The sequence below is a fragment of the Clinocottus analis genome, unplaced genomic scaffold (genome assembly GCF_023055335.1).
Source record: "Clinocottus analis isolate CAN_PGR_092001 unplaced genomic scaffold, fCliAna1.0.p SCAF_8, whole genome shotgun sequence".
Lineage (NCBI taxonomy): Eukaryota > Metazoa > Chordata > Actinopteri > Perciformes > Cottidae > Clinocottus > Clinocottus analis.
In genome coordinates, this window is record NW_027176240.1 from 13,376,954 (window position 1) to 13,397,170 (window position 20,217).

Here is a 20,217-nt window from a genome sequence, read left to right on the forward strand (position 1 = left end):
CAGGCGCCGCTCGCGGGCAGGATGAATGGGCTCTGCTGCTGCATCGAAGCCCAGAGGATAGCATTGTTTAACACTCTGGTGTCCCATAGTGAGGATCAATACACGATCACACCTTGATTATATCCACACTTAATTAACCTCAGAATAAGGATAGACTTAGCGATGGACTTAGTGTTCCACAGGGGGGCAGAGCCAAGCGGATAAAGCACGACTGTCTATGAAAATGGAGCATGTTTCTGCACAAAACTAGAGGATTTTGGCACAGTAGCATACTTTGTGCGAGGATAAGTGTGTGTTTACTCTGTGTGTGCACCTGCCCGTCTGAGATTGTCTTTCCAGTAGTAATACAACATGTTCAGAGCAGCACGTTGTGAAACACAAAAAGATGAACGTGTTTATACGTTGCGGCTAATACGGAACAAAGCAAGCAATTGTATAATGAAATTCACATAAATTAATAATTAATTAGTCAGAGAAAAAGCCGTTGAATGAGTGTTGCTCTCCTTCAGTCATAACTCATGTGTCCTCCCAACAGCTGGAGGCTAACTGTTCTCCTGAGCCCAGTTTGCTGGTGACCTCTCCTCGGATAAGGTGTCACAGTAGCCGGAAACAGAGAGGTGACATAACTAACACCCCATGACTGACAAATGGAGGTGGCAGGAATTAGCAAAGCTCATAAATACTCCATGACAACAGCAATTAATGGATTACACATTAAATTAACACATTCACAATATAAGAAAGTGCAGTCCTGTGTGCGCGCCTGCTTGTCTGTTTTAGGAAATTTGTTTGTATAAAATATTTCCATCATGCACAGCGCTTCGGTGACTTAGGTGGTGCAGAGCTCCAGGAGCCTTGCATCAGAGAAATTCAGTGTGTTTTCCACAGAATGGTACGTTACATAAGCTGGAAGCAGCCGAAAGCTGGTGTGCTTTACATCCACGTACCTGGAGGAAGCTTGGTGATTTTTACGCTGAAGAATGAATTCAATATCGTATTCAGTTATTCTTAGTTACTACAATACTGTTGTGTTTTGGTTTCTGGTGGTATGCTAAATTGTTGTTATTGTTAACAAATCCCATGAAATGACCAAAAACAACAAGGAATTGTTCTTAAAAGTATTGCCTGTGTATATCCAGCCTGTTATGATTTACACCTCTGGGCCACGGAGCTCAATTGTTGTCTAAAAACTATTTAAAACACATTAATAAGATACACTGTGCACTGGGTGACATGTTCCCTCATTACCATGAGCCTGGGCAGTGTAGTTTACTTTACTTATTTTAGTCAATCCCACAGACACAGTTCCGCTGTTGTAAATGCTCACTGAGCCCCGCGCTTGAATTAATCTGCAGCTGAAAATAGTTAACCAACAAACGATTTCCTCACGCTTGAGTGACATTTGCTAAAAACTACAGTGCCCAACTTTGTGAGGAAATCATTAAATATTGTATATTTACATCTTAATCCTTACTTTTAACCAATTTATGTTAAAGATGTCATCCATGTGCAGGTTTAAAGGCTGAGTTTGGGTTGCACTTTAACGTGGCGGAAAAAGTATAGAAATATGAAAATAGGTACACTCAGAATGTGTCCCGAATGTGCAGCATCACATCAGATAACTGGACATTGTTTCGCTGTGTGGCTTTCTTGTAATGCAGAATGCATCCGTCTACGTCAGTGTTGAGGGAGAAGTGTTCCACTAAATCTCCTTCACAAGCCTTTGTGCTCCAGCCGGGCACAATCAACTGCAGCCAAATTCTATGAGCTCTATAGCCAAGCTTTAAACCCTTTTCTGGTAGCTGATCCTCTACAGTAATTCAAGCTGATGCGATTAAAAAATGTCTTTTTATGCGTCTTCTTACCTCTAAGACCTTTCATCAGGCCAACTGTGTGCATCTGTTACAAAGTTACCGCCTTTCCGTCATGTCTCTGCCACTTTTTCCCCTTCGAAGCTATTCTTCACCGAATCATTGTTAGCTACCGGATCTTTTATCTGCCAGAACTGAATTAATATAGTTGATGGGACAAACATTGTCAATCTGCCGGGAAGAATGGAGCTGACTGAATTCAATCTCTGCAGACAATGCCAGGGGAAAAGCTCTTCGAGACAGTGCCACTTTGCTGAAAGTCTTCTGTTCTGGAGGGGTTATTGGCCTTGACAAAGGGGTGATGCAGAGTTTGCCCTCATTAATGCCGAAGTGCTCCTCCATTCTTGGAGTGGAGTTTTTCTGGAACTGATCTTTCTGTCACACTTTTTTTGGCTTATTTCCTGAATACTTTTGGAAAGCTACTTTTCCATCACCTCCGACGTCATCAATGTGCAATATTTAGACGTCCTTCCTTATGACTCGTAGCTTTTGTCAAAGCTGTTTTATTGAAGATTGTACAATGTTTGTGCCTACTTTGACATTGTCTTCTGACTTTTCTCTGACCAGATGCTGTGATTGTATACAATGTTTATTGTTGTATTCCAATTAGTTCATTATTTCGTGTAAATTAGGCTATTTATAAATGGGGTGGGCATTTGTAATATGTTAAAGTTAAATTTTCCTTTAAACCATAAACGGTTGAGTCAACAATAAATTTAAATGATGTAATTAATTAATTTAAAGGCCAGTTAAAAGGGGATGGAAATATTTGAGTAAATATTGTGTAATGGAAATGTATAAATTTGTGATTTGGGTTGGTTGATAACATAGGTCTATTAATCTAGATGAAACGTGTGCGTGCTAGTCCACTTATTTTCAATTAATATAGGCCTAATTGGTTGGCTAAAATAAAACAAAATGAGTGAAGTTTGTTCAAATAATGTTTTAGTAAAATTGTTGTTAAATATATAAAACGTTTTAAATATAAAAAGATTGTGCAGTTGTATCGCTCCAGCGTATGAACATTTAACTTTTGACCCTACAGATTGTAACCACTGAAATGTCTCTTTAAACTTTAAAGGCAACAATGATAACGAACGCCTGGCGATTGCTAGACAGCGAATCCCATACCGACTCGGTCGAGTAGTTGACGAATGGCTACTCGACAAAGGTAAAATCACTGATTAAAATTTCAAATAAAATAATTTGATAATAACCAAGTTGTGGCAATATTTTGTAAATAATAAACCATAAAAAAATAAATGTTCAGTAAAACTTAAAATAAAATGATTTGGACAGTTAAATTTAGTTTGTAGTGTTTCATACTTTTCATAAAAATGTATTTATTTTATAGATGTGAGCTGTTTTAATACGTGTTTATTGTCAAATTAAGGTTAAAGGGACTGTAAATATGAATTTAAATCCACTTAATGAAGTAATATCAGCATTGTTAAAATGTCTATAAACCACAGTAGCATTTTGCTGTAAACATCTAAATGATAAATTTAAACTTTCTTGTTTAGTTATTTATAAATTGCCAAGTGTTATTTGAAACACTTTTGGAAACATGTACAGTAATTGGTGTCATTTGATTGTTCTGATTAAACTGTTAGTGATAAATAGAGAGCAATATGAATTGGCATCAGAATTCTGAGTCCCTTTAACAGACATTGTAAATATGTATAGGGCATTAGATCAAGGAACTGTAATATAAAACAAATTGAGTGCATGCTTTGTTTTTTATAGTTCAATACCTTATTAACATTTTCACTTTAAATGTGAAACAAGCCCTATCATCTGTATATTTTGTTTGTCTTCTGTTTAGCGCTATGAAAGTGCTGTCATCAAATATTTTAATTTTTCATTAACCAAACCATATCTGCTCTGTTTAATTTCCCTTGGTTGCTTTTGCTAAAAGGATGAATAGATTCAAATTTCCTGAAGTGTGTCCTGATTTTTGTGAGATTGCACTCAAGAAAAGTCCAATCCTCACAAAGTCTGTAGCCATTTTAGATGATGTTTGGTTTTTTTCATGCTTACCGCGTACCAAGTTTGTAATACCTTGAAATTAGAAGTGAAATTGCAAGATAACATAGGCAAAGCATAATGGTATAAAAGATTTTTAGATTTTGTTAGACAAATGTTTTATTTATTTGTCTTAATTCCCAGGCAATTTTCTGCAAACAAATTGTCCCTTTCATATTACTTTCAAGATTATGTTATCTTTTTAAATGTTTAAACATAACTATTTCTGATTAATCTTTCTGTTCTTGTTATTTTTGCTTAGACTGCCCTTTTAGCAAAGCTGCATTGATTTTCTAAATCCTGTGTTTTTTATTTTCCATGTTTGTTTGTTTTTCTTATCATGAACATTTCATCATTATTTTTGCAATAAATTACCAGGGTTCGCCTCTACAACCCACAATTTATTGGTCTCATTAGCCACTGGGCAAATAATCTGTCTTTCTGTGGTTGTTTTTTTTCCTGTTAAGTAAAAGTGTCTGACTCCACAGTCCGACATTCTTGTATATATGTAACATTGTTTTTCCGCAGGGCGGCAGCTCACAATCTTCAACAGCCAGACCACTATACAGATTGGGGGCTGGGAGAGAGACCGAAGTCGATCCTTTCAGGGCCAGCTTTCGGGCCTCTACTATAATGGCTTGAAGGTTTTCAACATGGCCGCAGAGGGAGATCCCAACATTAAGATCCAGGGCAGCGTGCGGCTCGTGGGGGATTCACCCTCCTCTATCACGCCGCAGTCAAGCACCACAGCCAATCGCTCAGAGACGTCCACGTCCATCATGGAGATAACCACCACCACGGCGTCCAGCAGGCGAGTCAAACAGACCACGCCACGAGAGCCACAGCAGGTAAGATCATCTTTAAACTTGTGTCATTATTGCCTCAACTTGATCCATTTTGAAACACTCACAATGCACAACTTGACGTTAAGGTCATCCTGGGTTATTCTATTACATGTCATCATCATGGTTTTGTATAGTGAAGCGTTTGCTTTACTTAATTGTGTCATGCTTGTCTTCTCCTCGTATCCTGTGACCTAAAAGCTGAAGGAAAATAAGTGTGTCGTTCCAGCATTGGGAGCAGCGCCACAGGCACATTGTTGAGCGTTTCTCCCCGTGCTATCAGATGTGCGAGTGTGTGTGTGTGTGTGTGTGTGTGTGTGTGTGTGTGTGTGTGTGTATTAGAGTGATAACCATCATCTCTTGGTCCTCCATCACCTTTATCTGTCCTGCATGAGCGGGACAGCATCTGCAGCAGCATATTACTTCTCAGGTGTCACAATGTGTGAGTAAACAATGCAACACAAAACGTTTACTCGCACAGTCCTTTCCAAGAACAAAAAACTACTAAATAATTATTGTGCCATTTAGAAATGTCTTTTTGTGCACAAGAATCAACTTCCTAATCGGAAAGTAACTGCTAAATCCTCGAGGTTCTCAAAAGGTAAATAGGAATTTAACAGTTGTCTTTGTTTACTTGCATCATTGCATTGAAAATTAGATGGCAAAAACACACGAGGAGCCAAAAAGCTACACATACGAGAACACAAACAAAGTAAAAATAGGTTCAGAATTTCAAGTTTTCAGTTGAAGGGAAAGAATACGTAGTTGTGCGCTAAGAAGACCCTTTAGTCAGGATGTAATCACCTCTGACAAAAAACTTTGAAAATCATTTTGGATTTATCTCATTTTGAATTAATCGGATTGGGTAAAGGAAGATTATAGCATCTTGCGAAGGGGGTGTGTTTCCCTTCATATTGAAAATATAAATAAATTATTTGATTTTTATTCCTTTTTCACTATAGGTATGACTTTGTATGCCTTCACAGTTTCATTCAGACAACAGTTAATGCACATGTCTCTATTTTTATTTTAAGATAAAGGTATTTCAAGAATATTAGCAGAAGCATTTTAGTGCCTTCGAAGTGCAATGTCGTGTTTCATTTTTCAGAAGTAAACTAAATTTGTATTTTCACATTGTCGCTTCAGAACGAAGTGAAAGCATAAGAGAAGCCTTGAATGTTGATGTATCTTTGAAGTCTGGCTTAAGCTTTTGTATAGAGCTTTAAAAAAAAGATCAACTATTCAAAGCAAAACAAAATGTCAAGTTTTTCTTTGAGTTGAGCAGACTGTTCAAGCTCCAGCTCATATTATGAAAAGGTCCACGTGAAGTAAAGATTCACGTGGACCACGTAGATTCACGTTAGTGGCTGTCCCCTAACTCCTTGCTCTCTATCTCTATACATCTGACCATTTAAACCGTTTGTGTAAGGTCTGCAGATGCTGACAAATAATACAATCATAAATATTGATCCAGTGGAATGGTTTTCTCTCAGACTCAGCATGATTCCTGAACCGTTGCAGAAGCATGTAATGCAGGCAAAATATCAAACAATAGACTATAATTATATCCCAGCGCCATGTGGTGTTATAAATTGCCACCAAGGAGCCATAAGATTGGCAGAGAGGAACATGCTTGATAAGATGGATGCCCTCCTTTTTCAGGCATTTTCATCAAAAGAGAAATAAAGTGATATTAATGGCCATGGTCATTTAGAAAAGCAGTGTATTACAGAGATATACACACAACATATTTCATGCTTTAGATATGATCAGATGTTTGGATACCTGACATTATTATGCTCTTATGCTAAGCAGATTCTGATACGTATATGGAATAGTTTAATCAATAACAGTTTCTTGTGTACAGCTAGTGGCTTTGGTGTAAGCGCACTGCAATGTACTGTGCAATTATTTTTCAGCTGTGTGTAGATATGTTTTAGAGGAATCTACTTGTGCCTATTGTTTTAAATGTTAGTCGTGTACCAGTAAGGCTTCAGGTTAGTGGTGATACTGTAACGATTCTTTTTGGCAAAATTAATTTAGTTCTCTCAAGTTTTGTTGCAAGCTCACCTTTTAAAGTGCCTTTTAAAGACCTGAAAAATGTGTTGGTTTAGGTGTTATCTAATGCATTCGTACAGAATGAAAGGTCATCGGATTAAAGAGATGCTCTGTGATGTAGGCGGAGAAATGAATGAAGCATGCAGAAACGTGTGCATTGGGAGATGTCAATGCCTTCAGTTTGATTCAACTTGACGACCTTCCCATGGAGACCACTCGCGGTAGGACATTGCTGTTTCAGGACACTACACTTAGAAAGACGTTGTGTCTGGCCTCTGTAAAAAGAAATGGTGCAATCACTGTCTCTTACCATGGCTTGAATAGTCAGCATTTTAATCGTTGTCCAGCTGTTCAGTCTCCACTCTGATGGGAATGCAGTTCAGTGAATTCTTTTATATCCTGAGATCCTTACATTACTGAGACACGTACATTTTGAGTATGGCCGGCCGTAGTGGAGCTTTCAGCATTAGCATTTAAAGCACCTGTAATCTAATTTGTTTTAAGAACACTGTTTCCCATGACTTTGTTTGGTAGTGTCCACTCATAATGAAGAACCTACTGGTAGCCCAGATTAAAATAACAATTAGTGACTGCAACTAGCTGGTGAATATAGTGGAGTATTTAGCGGCTAAGGAGCCCGATATCGCTTTCAGTGTACCCCCCCCCCCCCCCCCCCTCCACTCCAATAAAACCACTTAGATAGATAAATGTAGATTCAGCATAAAATAGAGGGATTTTTATTGTATTATATTTTTTTGTGTTGAGCACAATATTATGTGATTGATATCATGTTTTAAATGCACAACTAAACTTGGAACATAATTTTTTGAGATACTCAAATGAAACGGATCTTGATCTTAGTAACCAGTCGCTTATAAGTGTGCATAATTGCTAGGTTCTTATAGCTGATTACTGTTGATACATGCCTTAAAAAAAGAAGTTAGCAGTCAACACTGCTGTCTTGCTGTACACACGTGGTCAACATAGACGAGCACAATTAAATATTCCAGTAACTCTGGCTCTGGAGCTGTAGGATATGTCTTTGTGCACTAGCCCACTTATCTCCTGAAGGGTAAAGTCTGTGCTAATCATCCGTAGCATAATGATTTTAAAGTGTCTGGGGGAACTCTGACTTCTCAGGTGTCCTATCAAAAAGTTATTTAAATGCTCAATTGGGGGTTTATTGTATTAAATACTGTGGGCCTTGGCTTATGGGTAGCATTACATTAATGTCATTCTTCTCAAACCACTGGGTGTCCTCATGCTTTATTAAGAAATAATATTACCATCTTAGAGCTCACTTGTCTAATCAGGGCAGAGATGCACCATGGGAAAAGCTGATGAGTCACAAGTTTTATTTTAATAGTTCGAATAATTCCCCCTTTGCTTGAGGTATACTGGAGTGATTCAATTCCAGGACTTATAAGCCACACAGATGCAGAGATTCTAAATGGGCATAGCCTTGATGTTACCTTTATTTTAAATAATATCTTGCGGTTTCCCGACTAAAGAATTCTACAATATGTCAAATAGTCTTTGAAGTGGCTTCCTGCCCTACGTATAGAAGGCAGCTTACTGTATGAGGCGGACTGCCATGTCTTAATGAATTGTCTGCTCCCTGAAGCGGTGCCTGGTCACATCCAATTAATCCTGTTCTATGAACCATCTACTTCTGCATCCAGTCACATACAAAGGACCAGCTACCATACACAGACACCTAGAAGGGCTTCTTGTTTCTCTTGTCGACAGATATGTTTTAGACTATTTTTACATCTGATTTATTTTATTGCTTGAGAAAATGTGTGATTCTAAACTTTCTTTGTGCTAATTGGTAATTAATTGCTGGTCTTTAACATCTTTAAGGTAAGCAACAGACTGAACATGGACCAAAGAAGGAGTGGTTTGTCCCTCACAGGGACCCTTACTACTGAGCAGTACCTGTTCAGAAAAAAAAGAAAAAATATTTATAAACTATGTATGTATGTGAACTTGTTGTTGCTCCAGAATGCTGTAATATTGTTCTGGTAACATTACTTTAAAATAAAAGCATTCAATGCACTATTTTTTTTACTTTATTGTTGAATTTGGCTCATAATGTGATTAATCGCAATTCTTTTTTTTGAGCTTTGCCCAGCCCTAATTTATATATATATATATATATATATATATATATATATATATATATATATATATATATATATATATATATATATATATGTAACACTTGACAACTGCTGCAAATGGGCAAGTGCTAAATATTGTTGTGATGTATTTAATAAATAAGTAATACATGGAAGCCAAAGCCAATACAGCAACATGTTGTGTGCAGCTTTTTGAATTGCTGGTGAACAAAATGAAGGAAAATGTCAAGCCGTAGAAAGAGAGCATTTAACACCCGATGATTCTTAATCAAAAGCACTCGAGGATTAGAGATGGCGCCCTATGTAGCCGTTTCCCTCCTGGCTAAAAAAAGATGAAAGCCCGCTATCTGGAGGAACCATTGAGAACTCTTGACAGTGATAGATCCTCACCTGCTTCCCTCTGTATTATCAACTCTGGCCAGCAGACATACAGTATATAAATCTCCCAAGCGGCCATAGTGTGAGGCTGCCATCCACCTCCACTGCTGTCTGCAGCAACATCCTCTAAAGTCTGTGTTGGTTTCAGCATCATAGAGAGACACTAGGACATACATGTTGTATTATAAGGTCTTACAATTCAAATTCATTTGTGTAGCCGAAAATCACAAATTACAAATTTGCTTTAGAGGGCTTTACAATCTGTACAGATAAGACATGCTCTGTCCCGGGACCTCACATTAGGCTCGAATAAAATTAAGTCAAAACCAAAAACATCAATCTCACAGTGGTAGAAGAGGGATCGCCAGTCGGGCTACATTGTTTGGCAGCTATGACTGTCGGTACAAACCTTTGTGTTAATCATTTAATCATTTGATGTCAATGTTTTTCCCTAAGAAAATGTCACTTTTACCTGCTGGTGACACTAACTTGAAATTTTAGAGGATCACCAAGATTATAATCATTTCTCCTCTGTGTTTGAATAACAATCTCTCACTTTTTTGAAGTGTTATCTAGTTTGGACCAATATAGTAAACTATGCCTTAAATCCAACATACAGTAGAATTGACCGTTTAATGCTCGCCGTAGTTTTTTTGTAGCCTTTTTGCAGAGTGCATTTTCTGTTTCGGAGCTTGTTGCTGCTTTCAAGAAATGCAGATTATAGCCTGTCCCTTGAGGGAATGAATGGCCACTATGTCACATCATTGGCACCAAATAGCCAATTGGCCCTTCTATTTCTGAATTAACCCTAGGTGAGGTGGGTGTAATGGTCGTTCAGGAGTAGTGAGGAACATTCAAAACGCATTGTGCGGGCCATTTAATTTGCACTCACAGCACATGGTTGAGTTCCGGATGATCTGGCTTGTAGTGGCTCTGTTTGTCTGGGGCCCTGAGACGAGGGGCTAAAAACCTGGCTTCGCTATAATTCACAGGGATAATCGAAGATTGGCACGCTGCACTGCTACACTTTTAGTGCAGTGTTTGAATACCCTGTAGCCTCTTCCCCGGCTCTTACAAAAACACTATAATAAACTTAGTGTCACAGTAATCTTGTGGTGAAAAATCTTCTGCAACTTAGTATCCAATAACTGCTCAGTTTGCAGCTTCTCTTCTTTTATTATCATCCATGCACTGTTTTTCTTTTTTTTTCTATCTGCTATTACCTTCAGGCATTGTTGTGATTGTCTTGATACCAGTAGGGATTATTGTTTTACAAGCTTAATCTGCAATAAATCTGCACAGCCTAGATTTAATACTAATCCTGCATGCATCGATACTCAGACCTGAGACTTAACTTGGGTATTAGGCACTACTCAGGCAACTGCATTGCAGGTTCTTACATTGTGTTACATGATATTATACTTGGATGTGATCTTAAGGATGATTCAGTCTTTATTCATTTTAGATACATGATCTACTGTCAACACTTTGAATATGAGCAAGTCAACATCGTCTAAACCAAGTATCTAAAACCACCATCCAGAAAGCCAAATCCTGCAGATTAATGTTCTACCTGTTGCAATTGAATTTAAACGTCCATAGATGTACAGTCAATTGCTATGAAAAGCCTGTTTGAAGTCACTTATGATTAAACAGAAATTTAAATTAAATTAAGTTATATTTTCATCTGCACTAATTCTTTTGTAGTCCTTTTCACTAGCTTCCCATACCCTAAACTTGTAAGTAGTACTCTTTTTTTCAGGTTATGCATTGTTTTCCACTGTGTTTCACTGAAAAGGAGACATAGAGGCCAATGTTGTCATGTTCATGCTCTTTTTGGTAGTCGAGAGCAGTTATGATGTTAAAGAGAAAACTATGAAAGAGAAAATATGGTGCCAATGGATATTTTCTATTACATTTACATGTGAAGACTTAAACGTCAGTAGCATGAAGTTCATTGAGGAGCCCCACCTGCAGTAGGTGTTTGACAGAATGGAGCATAAAGAGACCAACCCAGTGACCAGCTCTCTCTCTACTCCATACAGTCAAACCAAGTGGCTGCTCTATTTCCTTCTGAATCAAAAGATAGAAAAGCGACACAATCATTTTTAAGCTTTTCTCTTTTCAAGAGAAAATAAGATATAGAAAATAAGTGATTGGTCACACTGCCCCACTACCTCCTGGAAATAATGACTCAATACCACTACAGGAAACCATACAGGATTCTGGGAATACCAATGCTACCCGAAGGTCATTGTGAAATCAAACAGCGAACGCACTATCCAACATCCGCCATTATAAGTCAGTCTAATGTCTTCATATGGCCTATGTATGTTACATATTCATTCCATAGATATTTTAAATGTATTCTTCAGTACATAATGTTGCTTGCATACTCTTGTATTTAATAAAGATATAGATAATTAAGATAAACCATTTTGGTTTTGTCTTTTGGCCCAGACCAAACAATCACCAGATTCCTTACATTTCAGTTAAGCTTGACCAAGATTTGAATACACAAATTGCTCACAATAGTGCATTAAGTTATTTTTGATTGACAGGCATATTAATAACTATTCAAAAGGCCCTTTTCTTGTCAAGTAATGAAAGAAACGCAAGCATTTAACAAGAAAGGTAGAACTGTGTTCTGAATAGCTGGCAGTTAAGATAAAGGTTCCTGCTAATTTTATTTAAGAATAAAAAGCATGGGTTTACTTTGTTTGTTTGTTTTATGGGATTAGGAGTTGTACCCATCTGTGTTTGTGCTGGTGTCAGCGTTGTGATCACAACTCGCATACAGTGCTCACCATTCTGACTGCTGAATTCTGTGAAGGACAGCTTTTATTGCTTTTTGTTGAAAGTCAGAGAGACGGAGAAAATACCAGGCTGTTGAAGGTAAATGGTATTCTATTTGTCCACCAACAAACTCAGCTGACAGTTAAATGAAATGCAGAGTCTGCCCAGACTATCTTCCACAGATGTGGTAATAACCCACCTGGACCCCAATCCCTCTGGAATTAAATTGTCATGAAAAAAGGGAAATTGCGGTTTTGAAAAGTCAAATATAAAACTATTCTTCATGTCTTTTTATCCTCTTCGTTTTTGTTTCCTTCTTTTGCAGTTCATGAAAATATTTTGCTTGAATTCACTTGAATGAAATGTGATGACATATTGTTAAACAGAAAAACATTACAGAAAAAAAGAAACAGTAAAACATTTTGAATCAAAGAAGTGCTCCTCTGAAGAATTACCAAACATTTAACACAGTTAGCATTACTTTCAGATCAGCCGGACCCTACCTCATTTTCATATTTCACATGATAACAACATCCAATCAGTTCAAATCTGAGCCAGATTTTAATATTCATGCCTGCACCAAGTAGAGCTAAATGAGAAATTAATTGATTTGCAGAGATTATTGTTTTTTTTTCTCTCTCTCGTCTCCTATTTGTATTCAAAGGAATAGATGTCAGATGAAAAGCAGACACACTTACTTTTGTTTTCTAATTTCTACCTCTGTATGCTCACCAATTTGAAACCGGTCACATGCACGACTAACAGAGAGGTTACTAAGGAAACACATAATGATCCACATTAACGGGGAGAAGGATTCATGATGTTTGATGAGTCCCATTCCACTCAGGATAGTAAATCTAGGTGTCTCACTGACTGCAGTGTTTAGCTTGGAGTGTCGGTGCCCTGTGAGGTTGTGGTGCTTTCAATTATTCACAGAAAGAAAACATCCTCAGGATAAGATTTCTCCTGCAATGCAGAAGTATGGGATTGACCATCATGCTACTGAGATGCTCTAAGCTTGAGGGAAAAAACGGCATTTTCTATCAAATGGCTTGCTTCACTGATGGATGCACTATTGTGTTTTTGGTCTTAATGTAATCATATTCCGTCACAATAAGGTCTGGTGTCACTCCCTTTCCAAGCCGCAGAAACTAAAAAAAAACAGTATTCATGTGTAACCATCATTGGATAAGCGCAGAAACGTGTTCAAATGCAGGATATGTAGACAGACAGCACTCCAGTGCAGCACTCGTCTGTCTCGCTGACCTCCCCACCTTGTCCCTGAAGTGAGGTGTGTTCTGTTGAAGGTGTTCCTGGTGTGTACGGCCCCGGGCCCAAGTCATGCGTTTATGCCCACCCAGTGCTGACAGATGGCAGAGAAGGCAATGCCACAGACCCACGGTGGCCCCACAGTGGCCCCAGGCTGCGCCGTTCACTCCCAGCGACAGACCATATCCATCATCTAAGCCTCACCGGGGGCCATTATGGAAGCTGCCCTTCAACACCGTGTTGTACACATGGAGGTCATGTGACTCGTTGATCCAGTCCACCTTGGCAGGGGTTGAACACATGCATGCCAGTGTGTGTTGACATGCGTTCACATTTGTTGAATGTTTCTTTTTGCACTTTTTTGATAGCCAACAGCAGAGACAAGCTCGTCTGCAGAAGGTACAGTAATTGAAAAATAGCCTGCTTAAGGCCCCGGGAAGCCTTGTCCTCGTGTGGTACTTTGTTTCCTGTTTGCTTGATTTAAAGGTTTCTAAAATTGTTACAGCCAAGTACTTCATATTGCTGTTATTAAGATAGTCAACAAAGAAGCATCTTTGCTTCTGCAGGTTGTGCACTACTGGCAGCCTTACAGAGGACTGATCGTCCCACCAAGTCTGTTTGGATGACAAAAATGAAACCTACGCAGTGTGAATGTTGTCTCTATTTCATAATGTGTTGGATTGTGCGTAGAGGAGACACTTACAGCTTTACAGCATGTTTTATCGACCATATTGTTGTCTCTCAGGACATTTGCTTGTACAGTATGATTTGTAGAAGAACAAAATAGTCCTGGCCCAACTGTTGAACATCAGATAAAATAGAAAGTGTCAGGCATAAACTGACAGAGGCTTATGCATCTAAAAGCACCTTTATTTGTGATACAAGCAATGCCTGTCAAATGTATGACTTGAGTTCTCACCAAAACTGACATTATAGTCTTGTTTTATCTTTGGATAAAACTCTTTATCTATCCCTTCAGTTGTAAAAAATGTATTTGGTTGCGAGGAACATTATGAATTGGAAGACATAGAGTGTAAATCTACACTCATCTATCTAATTTTGTGTATCTGGAGTTGCATACAAGTGTGGCAACTGAGTCTCCAGCTGAGATTAAGATCGTACTGTACACATACCAAGATGGCAGCCGTCTTCTGATGTTGAACACCAGATCGAGTGCAACAAAGGCAATTTCAGGGATGGAAGGCGGGGATAATATACAGTAATGTCATTGCCACGCCAATTAAATTAAGGTAAAACACATTCCAGGAGGTACAGAAATGAAATAAAGACATCCGCATGCCAGCAAATGAAGCTAGTTTGTTTGTTAGGCAAGTGGACGAGAGAAGAGAGTAACGGACAAATGACGTCGGCAAAGAATGTAACATAATCAAGGCAACGAGTGCTTACAATTTGAATCTAACTTTGTTGAAATGAATAGGTAGACATTTTGGGAAATATGTTCTCTCTTTCTCTTTCTCCATAGGCTTAGCTTAGCACAAAGACGGGAACCTGCTAGCTTGGCTCTGTTCAAAGATAACAATGTTCACTAATTAACACATTTACTTGTTTTAATCAGTACAAATATATCTGTAAAAAGGAAAAAAAACAAAAGTCAAGATAAAATGTAAATGGTAAGTGAATTTAGTTATCTTCAAACAGCCAAGTTAGCTGTTTCTCCCAGTTTCCAGTCGTTATGCAAAGTTAAGCCAAATGGCTGCTGGCTCTATCTTCATATTCAGCATACAGACATGGACCGAAGTGGCATCAATGTTCTCCTCAAACTCTTGGCGGGAGACCAAATAAGAATATTTTCACAAAATATCAGTGAATTCCTTTGAGGATAAATAAGATAAAATCAAAAGTTGAATGACAAGTCAAAAAATAATAATAAACTATCTATAAATAATTAAGAGCCGATCCAGTCAAACGACTCTAGGCTTACATTACAACACTGCCACAGGAATGGATTGGTGAGGAACAATTTATTTTGCTTGGCAATAGAGAATTTGTACTACTACAATTTTAGATTTCCGCCCTGAAATGTAATACTGTGTCTTTTGTGAAGTCTCCTCTTAATATCATTGCATGGAGGACAGAAATGTGATTATGAAGACGCTCTGTGGGAGCCAAAGGTGACCTGGTCTGCTGTTGTAGGGCAAGACTTCTCTTCCTTTTTTCTCATGTCATGTTTTTGCAAACGTTACTCACGGGACTGAGACCCGCTTACATTCATCTCAGCAGTGATGGCATCTATATTAAGTTGACAAATTTGTTGCTGTCACCTGATGAGGGACTGGGACTGCATGTCAAGACGCAGGTGAAGTCAGGAAGACAGTGATTTGTGGCCAAGCTGCACATATCTTGCTTCCGCCGCTCTCTTTCCCAAAACACACACAGATGTATGCCTATATTTGTCAGCTATTTTTAGATTTTGAGGGAAAGGAACAAGAATATGAAGAATTTCATCGTCACTTTGGAATGAACTGAACAGTTTCCCCAAAATGACAAATGTGATGTATGTTAGCATTTAGATGGAAAGCGCCATGATTACAAGCCATTCTCTGGTAATTGTTATTCCTCCCTCACTCGCTAGCTTATCCTTAGTGTATGATATTCCTGCAGGGCAGTTCTCTGCTCTCAGGCCAGATTACTACCAAGGCGAGCTACAGACGTGCACAGAGCACCAGATTCGATTTCAGATAAGGAAAATATCAGGACATCCAGAGGGGAAAATGCTTCAATGCAGACAGATTTCATTTATCTGAGAAGTGTGAAAGCGGGGGTAAAGGGGAGGGACATAGTCGACCATGTAATATACTTCTATGGAGCCGTGTTTACGCATAGGAAAGAGAAAAAGAAATGAGAGAACAAGAGGGGGTAGCGTAGGAGGTAGATGGAGGCAGATAGTGTTATGAATTTCATATTAAGATTTTATCATTTAGAGCATGTCGCTAGCAGAAGGCATCCAGCCTTCTCCTGTGTAATCTGCTTGAAGCTGTATCTTACATGGCAGCCGCTCAATGTGCTCTCTCTGCGCTGTGAGGTGTCTACAGGCACTCGTCCATATTGTGTGTATATTATTTATATGTCCCCCGTAATACATAAAAAGCCCCCTGCTTAATTAGAAATCAAAATATCAACTGTGTCATTAGTGGCACAGAATGTCTTGAGTCTCGGGTTGTATGAGGGGTGGAATTGGGCACCGGTCTTCACACATGGTTCACTCTGAGTCAGTGAGTGACATGGTGATAGTTTGACGCAGGCACTGACTGGGAAATGGATTGTGTTTCCTCCCACGCAACCAGACATCTTTCCTGGTTACCTCGGTGCCTGAGCCGCATCACACACTTTGCTAAGTGTTGACTTTTTATTAAGGCCATGCGGATGACTGTTCCTGGAAAGTAAGTTGAGAGCGGTGGGGACTCAAGAAACATCTACAAAGTGGCGCAGCAGTGCCTTGAAGCAGCCACATTAAAAGAAGTCCTCACACAGCAGAGTTTTAGGTCCCACAGAGCGACCACAATTAATGAGGGCACAGGCATGTGTACATTTAGAAGCAGCTCTCTATTTACCTCATCCATACCCACTTGTACAGTACACCTTTACACTTCTACATTACACCCTACCTGTCCCTTTGTGTCGCTCTCTCAAAGGCAGCCTTTCATTTCTCACGGGATAGCTTTTCTGGGCCTGTGCACCAAACCAGCAATTGCCCTGTCACTGCTCACTCATTCTAAAGCCTTTTTGTTCAATTATTTTTCATCGTTAAACACAAAATCTGGACGTTTTTACTGTATTGATTACTTACTAACTTTGCTCCCACTATAAGAAAAGCATCATCACACAGTTGCATTAGCAACAACCCTCACACACCTCAGTAATATTTAAATCCATTGCTCTGTTGAGGACATACACATTAACAAATAACTGTTTCTGGATATATTGAATCCACCAAACTGTTTGACATTTAAGAAAAATGAAATATCATTCATTACCAGTTGGTATGTGTGTGTTTCTGTGTGAAGCTATGGCTGTATGTTTCCACACTGTGCGCTGTGAGTGTACCAGGTGTGTGGAGTTGCCTCCCAGCACCTTGTTAGACTGTCTGGGGAGCAGTGACTTAAGCCTTGAGGAAGATGTATGGCAAGACAGGAACATGTGGGTACCAAGGGAGGAGATGGAGAGCCTCCGTCCATTCTTTTTTTAATGACACTCTGATACTCTGCCTGGGGTCCAGTTGCAGCAACATCTGCTTCGTTTTAAATAAAGCAAAGCCTTTCTCCCAAAAGGGACAGTGGCTCATAACTTAGCAAGAGAAAACAGATGTCCACCACGGCCAGTTTAACGCTATGGCATACACAAGCAGAAAAAAAGAAACATAAACAGAAAGGAGGAGATACCAATTACTCTGAGTTAATTGCCTTTGAGAAATGTCTGCATCTTTTTTAACATGAATTCTCATGTGCACTGAAGAATCACACTACCTGCAGAAGGCCCTCATTGGTCTGCTCATATGCCTCAGCTAATTACTGACAGCATTGAAGAATAAAGATGGTGGTTATGCTTTTTTTTCCCAATTGATGTTGTTGGAGTCACATAAGTCAGGATTGTTGTGGGCAGAACAGTTTGTTTATCAACAAATCATAGTTTCAGTGTTTTAAAGTCGGCTTATGCTAACAAAACTTTCTAGTTGCTCTCAACTGTGCCTATTATATATTTGTAGTTATTTTTCTTCTCCATAAGTAATAGCAGCACAACACTTTCAAAAAGGTCAAAGGTGTGTGACGTTCAGACGTGAGGGATTTTCAACATAATTTGTCGGTGCAAGACTACAGGACTGTATTTTCTATGAGAAGAGATTAGTGCAGTGCTCAGAAACACTCAGTTGACAATATTTCAGTAACATCTCTATTCACTTTCTGGGAAAAATAATGAAATGGATCAACAAAGCATTAAAACAGGAAAAGAGCAACTACTCTTTTCCTGTTTTAATGCTTTGTTGATCCAATTGCTGAGAATCATAGAATCGGATGTAAACCCTCTTCAGCGAGGTAACGGCAGAGAGTTGGACACCATTTTTACCCAGCTGGTTGTCCCCTATTCCCTACTCACTCACTCTCAGTGGCAATCTGTTGTACCACCGTGAAGCCCCACATCAGAGCTTTTGTTTCATTGTAAAAAAGCCAAGATAATACAAAATGTCTCAGAAGTTTTTTACACATGAATAAATACAAACCATTCATTGTATGCTGCACAGCTGTGCTGTGATAGCAATAACGTCACTCCATTGTCTTTCAGCCTTGCTGTAGTCTGTGTCTGTCTGAGTCCATGATGTTGACAGCTTAGCAGACCAGCAGCAGGAAGAGAGTGGGCGAAGGCCAGGCAATACACTGAGCTGAACTCCATCTTAAAGGCCCACACGCCTTCATTATTCAGTTGGAATCTATTGAGCATCTGGGACTAAATTATTCATCAACATCGACCTAGTTCCAGCGTGCTAAGTTAGATACTTGGATGTCATCAGGCGTTCTGATAAGAGCTGCTCCTGCAGTGTGATAGCTGCCATGTGTAGATGCATGCCGTGTCTAACCATGTGCCGCTCTATACGCCGTCCAACAGCCTCCCTCCCTCTCCCTCTCTCTCATGCGGGTGCTCTAATGAGGTGTTGTTGCAAGAGTGAGGTTTAGGACAACAAACTCCTCCCAATTAGTCTGTGTGGACTACAACTGTGGTCAGATCTGGACACTAGTGGGGCCACTATCGTAAATCAGAGTCAGCATGAGAAACAATGGCCCACGGTTCGCACAGGAACATAAGGAAGGCCGATTCCTCTGCTTTTAGAGGCATTTGGAGCTTTGGCTTCAATGGCCAACGAGAGACTTGTGGGATACGACTGTGACTCAGCGGTTAGCATGCCCGTCTTTCAATCAGAAGATCGGTGGTTAGAGCCCATGCTCTGGTAGTCCTCGGCGTTAACTTAACTAAACCCTGAATTGCTCCCCATTGCTGTGTCTACGGTGTATAGAGCAAAAATGTAAGTCGTTTTGGATAAAAGCGTCAGCTAAATAAAAAGTAATGTAATGAGACGAGATATGAGTAACACCTTTGGTGTTGGAGCCCTGAGTGAAACCTTGATATGATTTATCCAGGATTATCATGAGATTTCCTTTTTTGTTTTATTAAAAAAGTATAATATCAAGAAGAGCATCAAACAATATTGTCGCAATTAATATTTTTTTTCCTGGCATTGTAATATAATGCTCTGCTTTTTATTTGCGATTTCATTTTTTCTGACAGAAAAGTACTTTCTAACACAAAATACAAAATATTTCCAATAGATATTCTCAGCATCATTATTAATGAAGCAATACTATTCCAACAAATCCATTTTTCGTACACAAAATAATTCTAAAACCTGCTCCATTTAAAGTTGGATATGAATAAAATATAATTACATACACTGTGATCGGCAACGTTCTTCATATTATAACTATGTAAACGTATGAGTTGTGGAAATGATGGATCAGATGCAGAGAAAGATAAGTTATGTGGCAGAATCTGCAGGTCTGCTTGTAGTTTAGTAAACAGGAAGGTGTTTTATGAGTTGTGAAAGTGTGGAGCAAAGCCATTTCCTGTTTGAGTTTTTCAATCAACCCAGAATTGACTGCACAGCATTTTTGGCATTCTGAAAAAGTATTATGATTTACACAAAGTCTTGATAAGCAACAGAATACAGACATTGAGTCAAACAACATACATTGTATTATTGTTACATATTAGCTATATAACAAGAAAGAAAAAGAGATTTGTAAAGCAAGGGCTTATATTGGACAAAAA

The 20,217-nt window shown here is 38.9% G+C and overlaps 1 protein-coding gene across 37 annotated transcripts in view; it reads left to right on the forward strand.

Annotated features, from left to right (window-relative positions):
- Window positions 1-20,217, forward strand: part of LOC137779604 (neurexin-1a) — a 231,760-nt gene that overhangs the window by 194,787 nt on the left and 16,756 nt on the right. For 29 of the 37 annotated variants that reach the window (XM_068567607.1, XM_068567606.1, XM_068567610.1 and 26 more), the window contains 2 exons: window positions 2,953-3,042; window positions 4,425-4,744. In XM_068567607.1, coding sequence (XP_068423708.1) covers window positions 2,953-3,042; window positions 4,425-4,744 — 410 coding nt within the window. The remainder of the gene's footprint in view (window positions 1-2,952; window positions 3,043-4,424; window positions 4,745-20,217) is intronic. The other 8 variants (XM_068567628.1, XM_068567629.1, XM_068567631.1 and 5 more) reach the window with 1 other exon arrangement.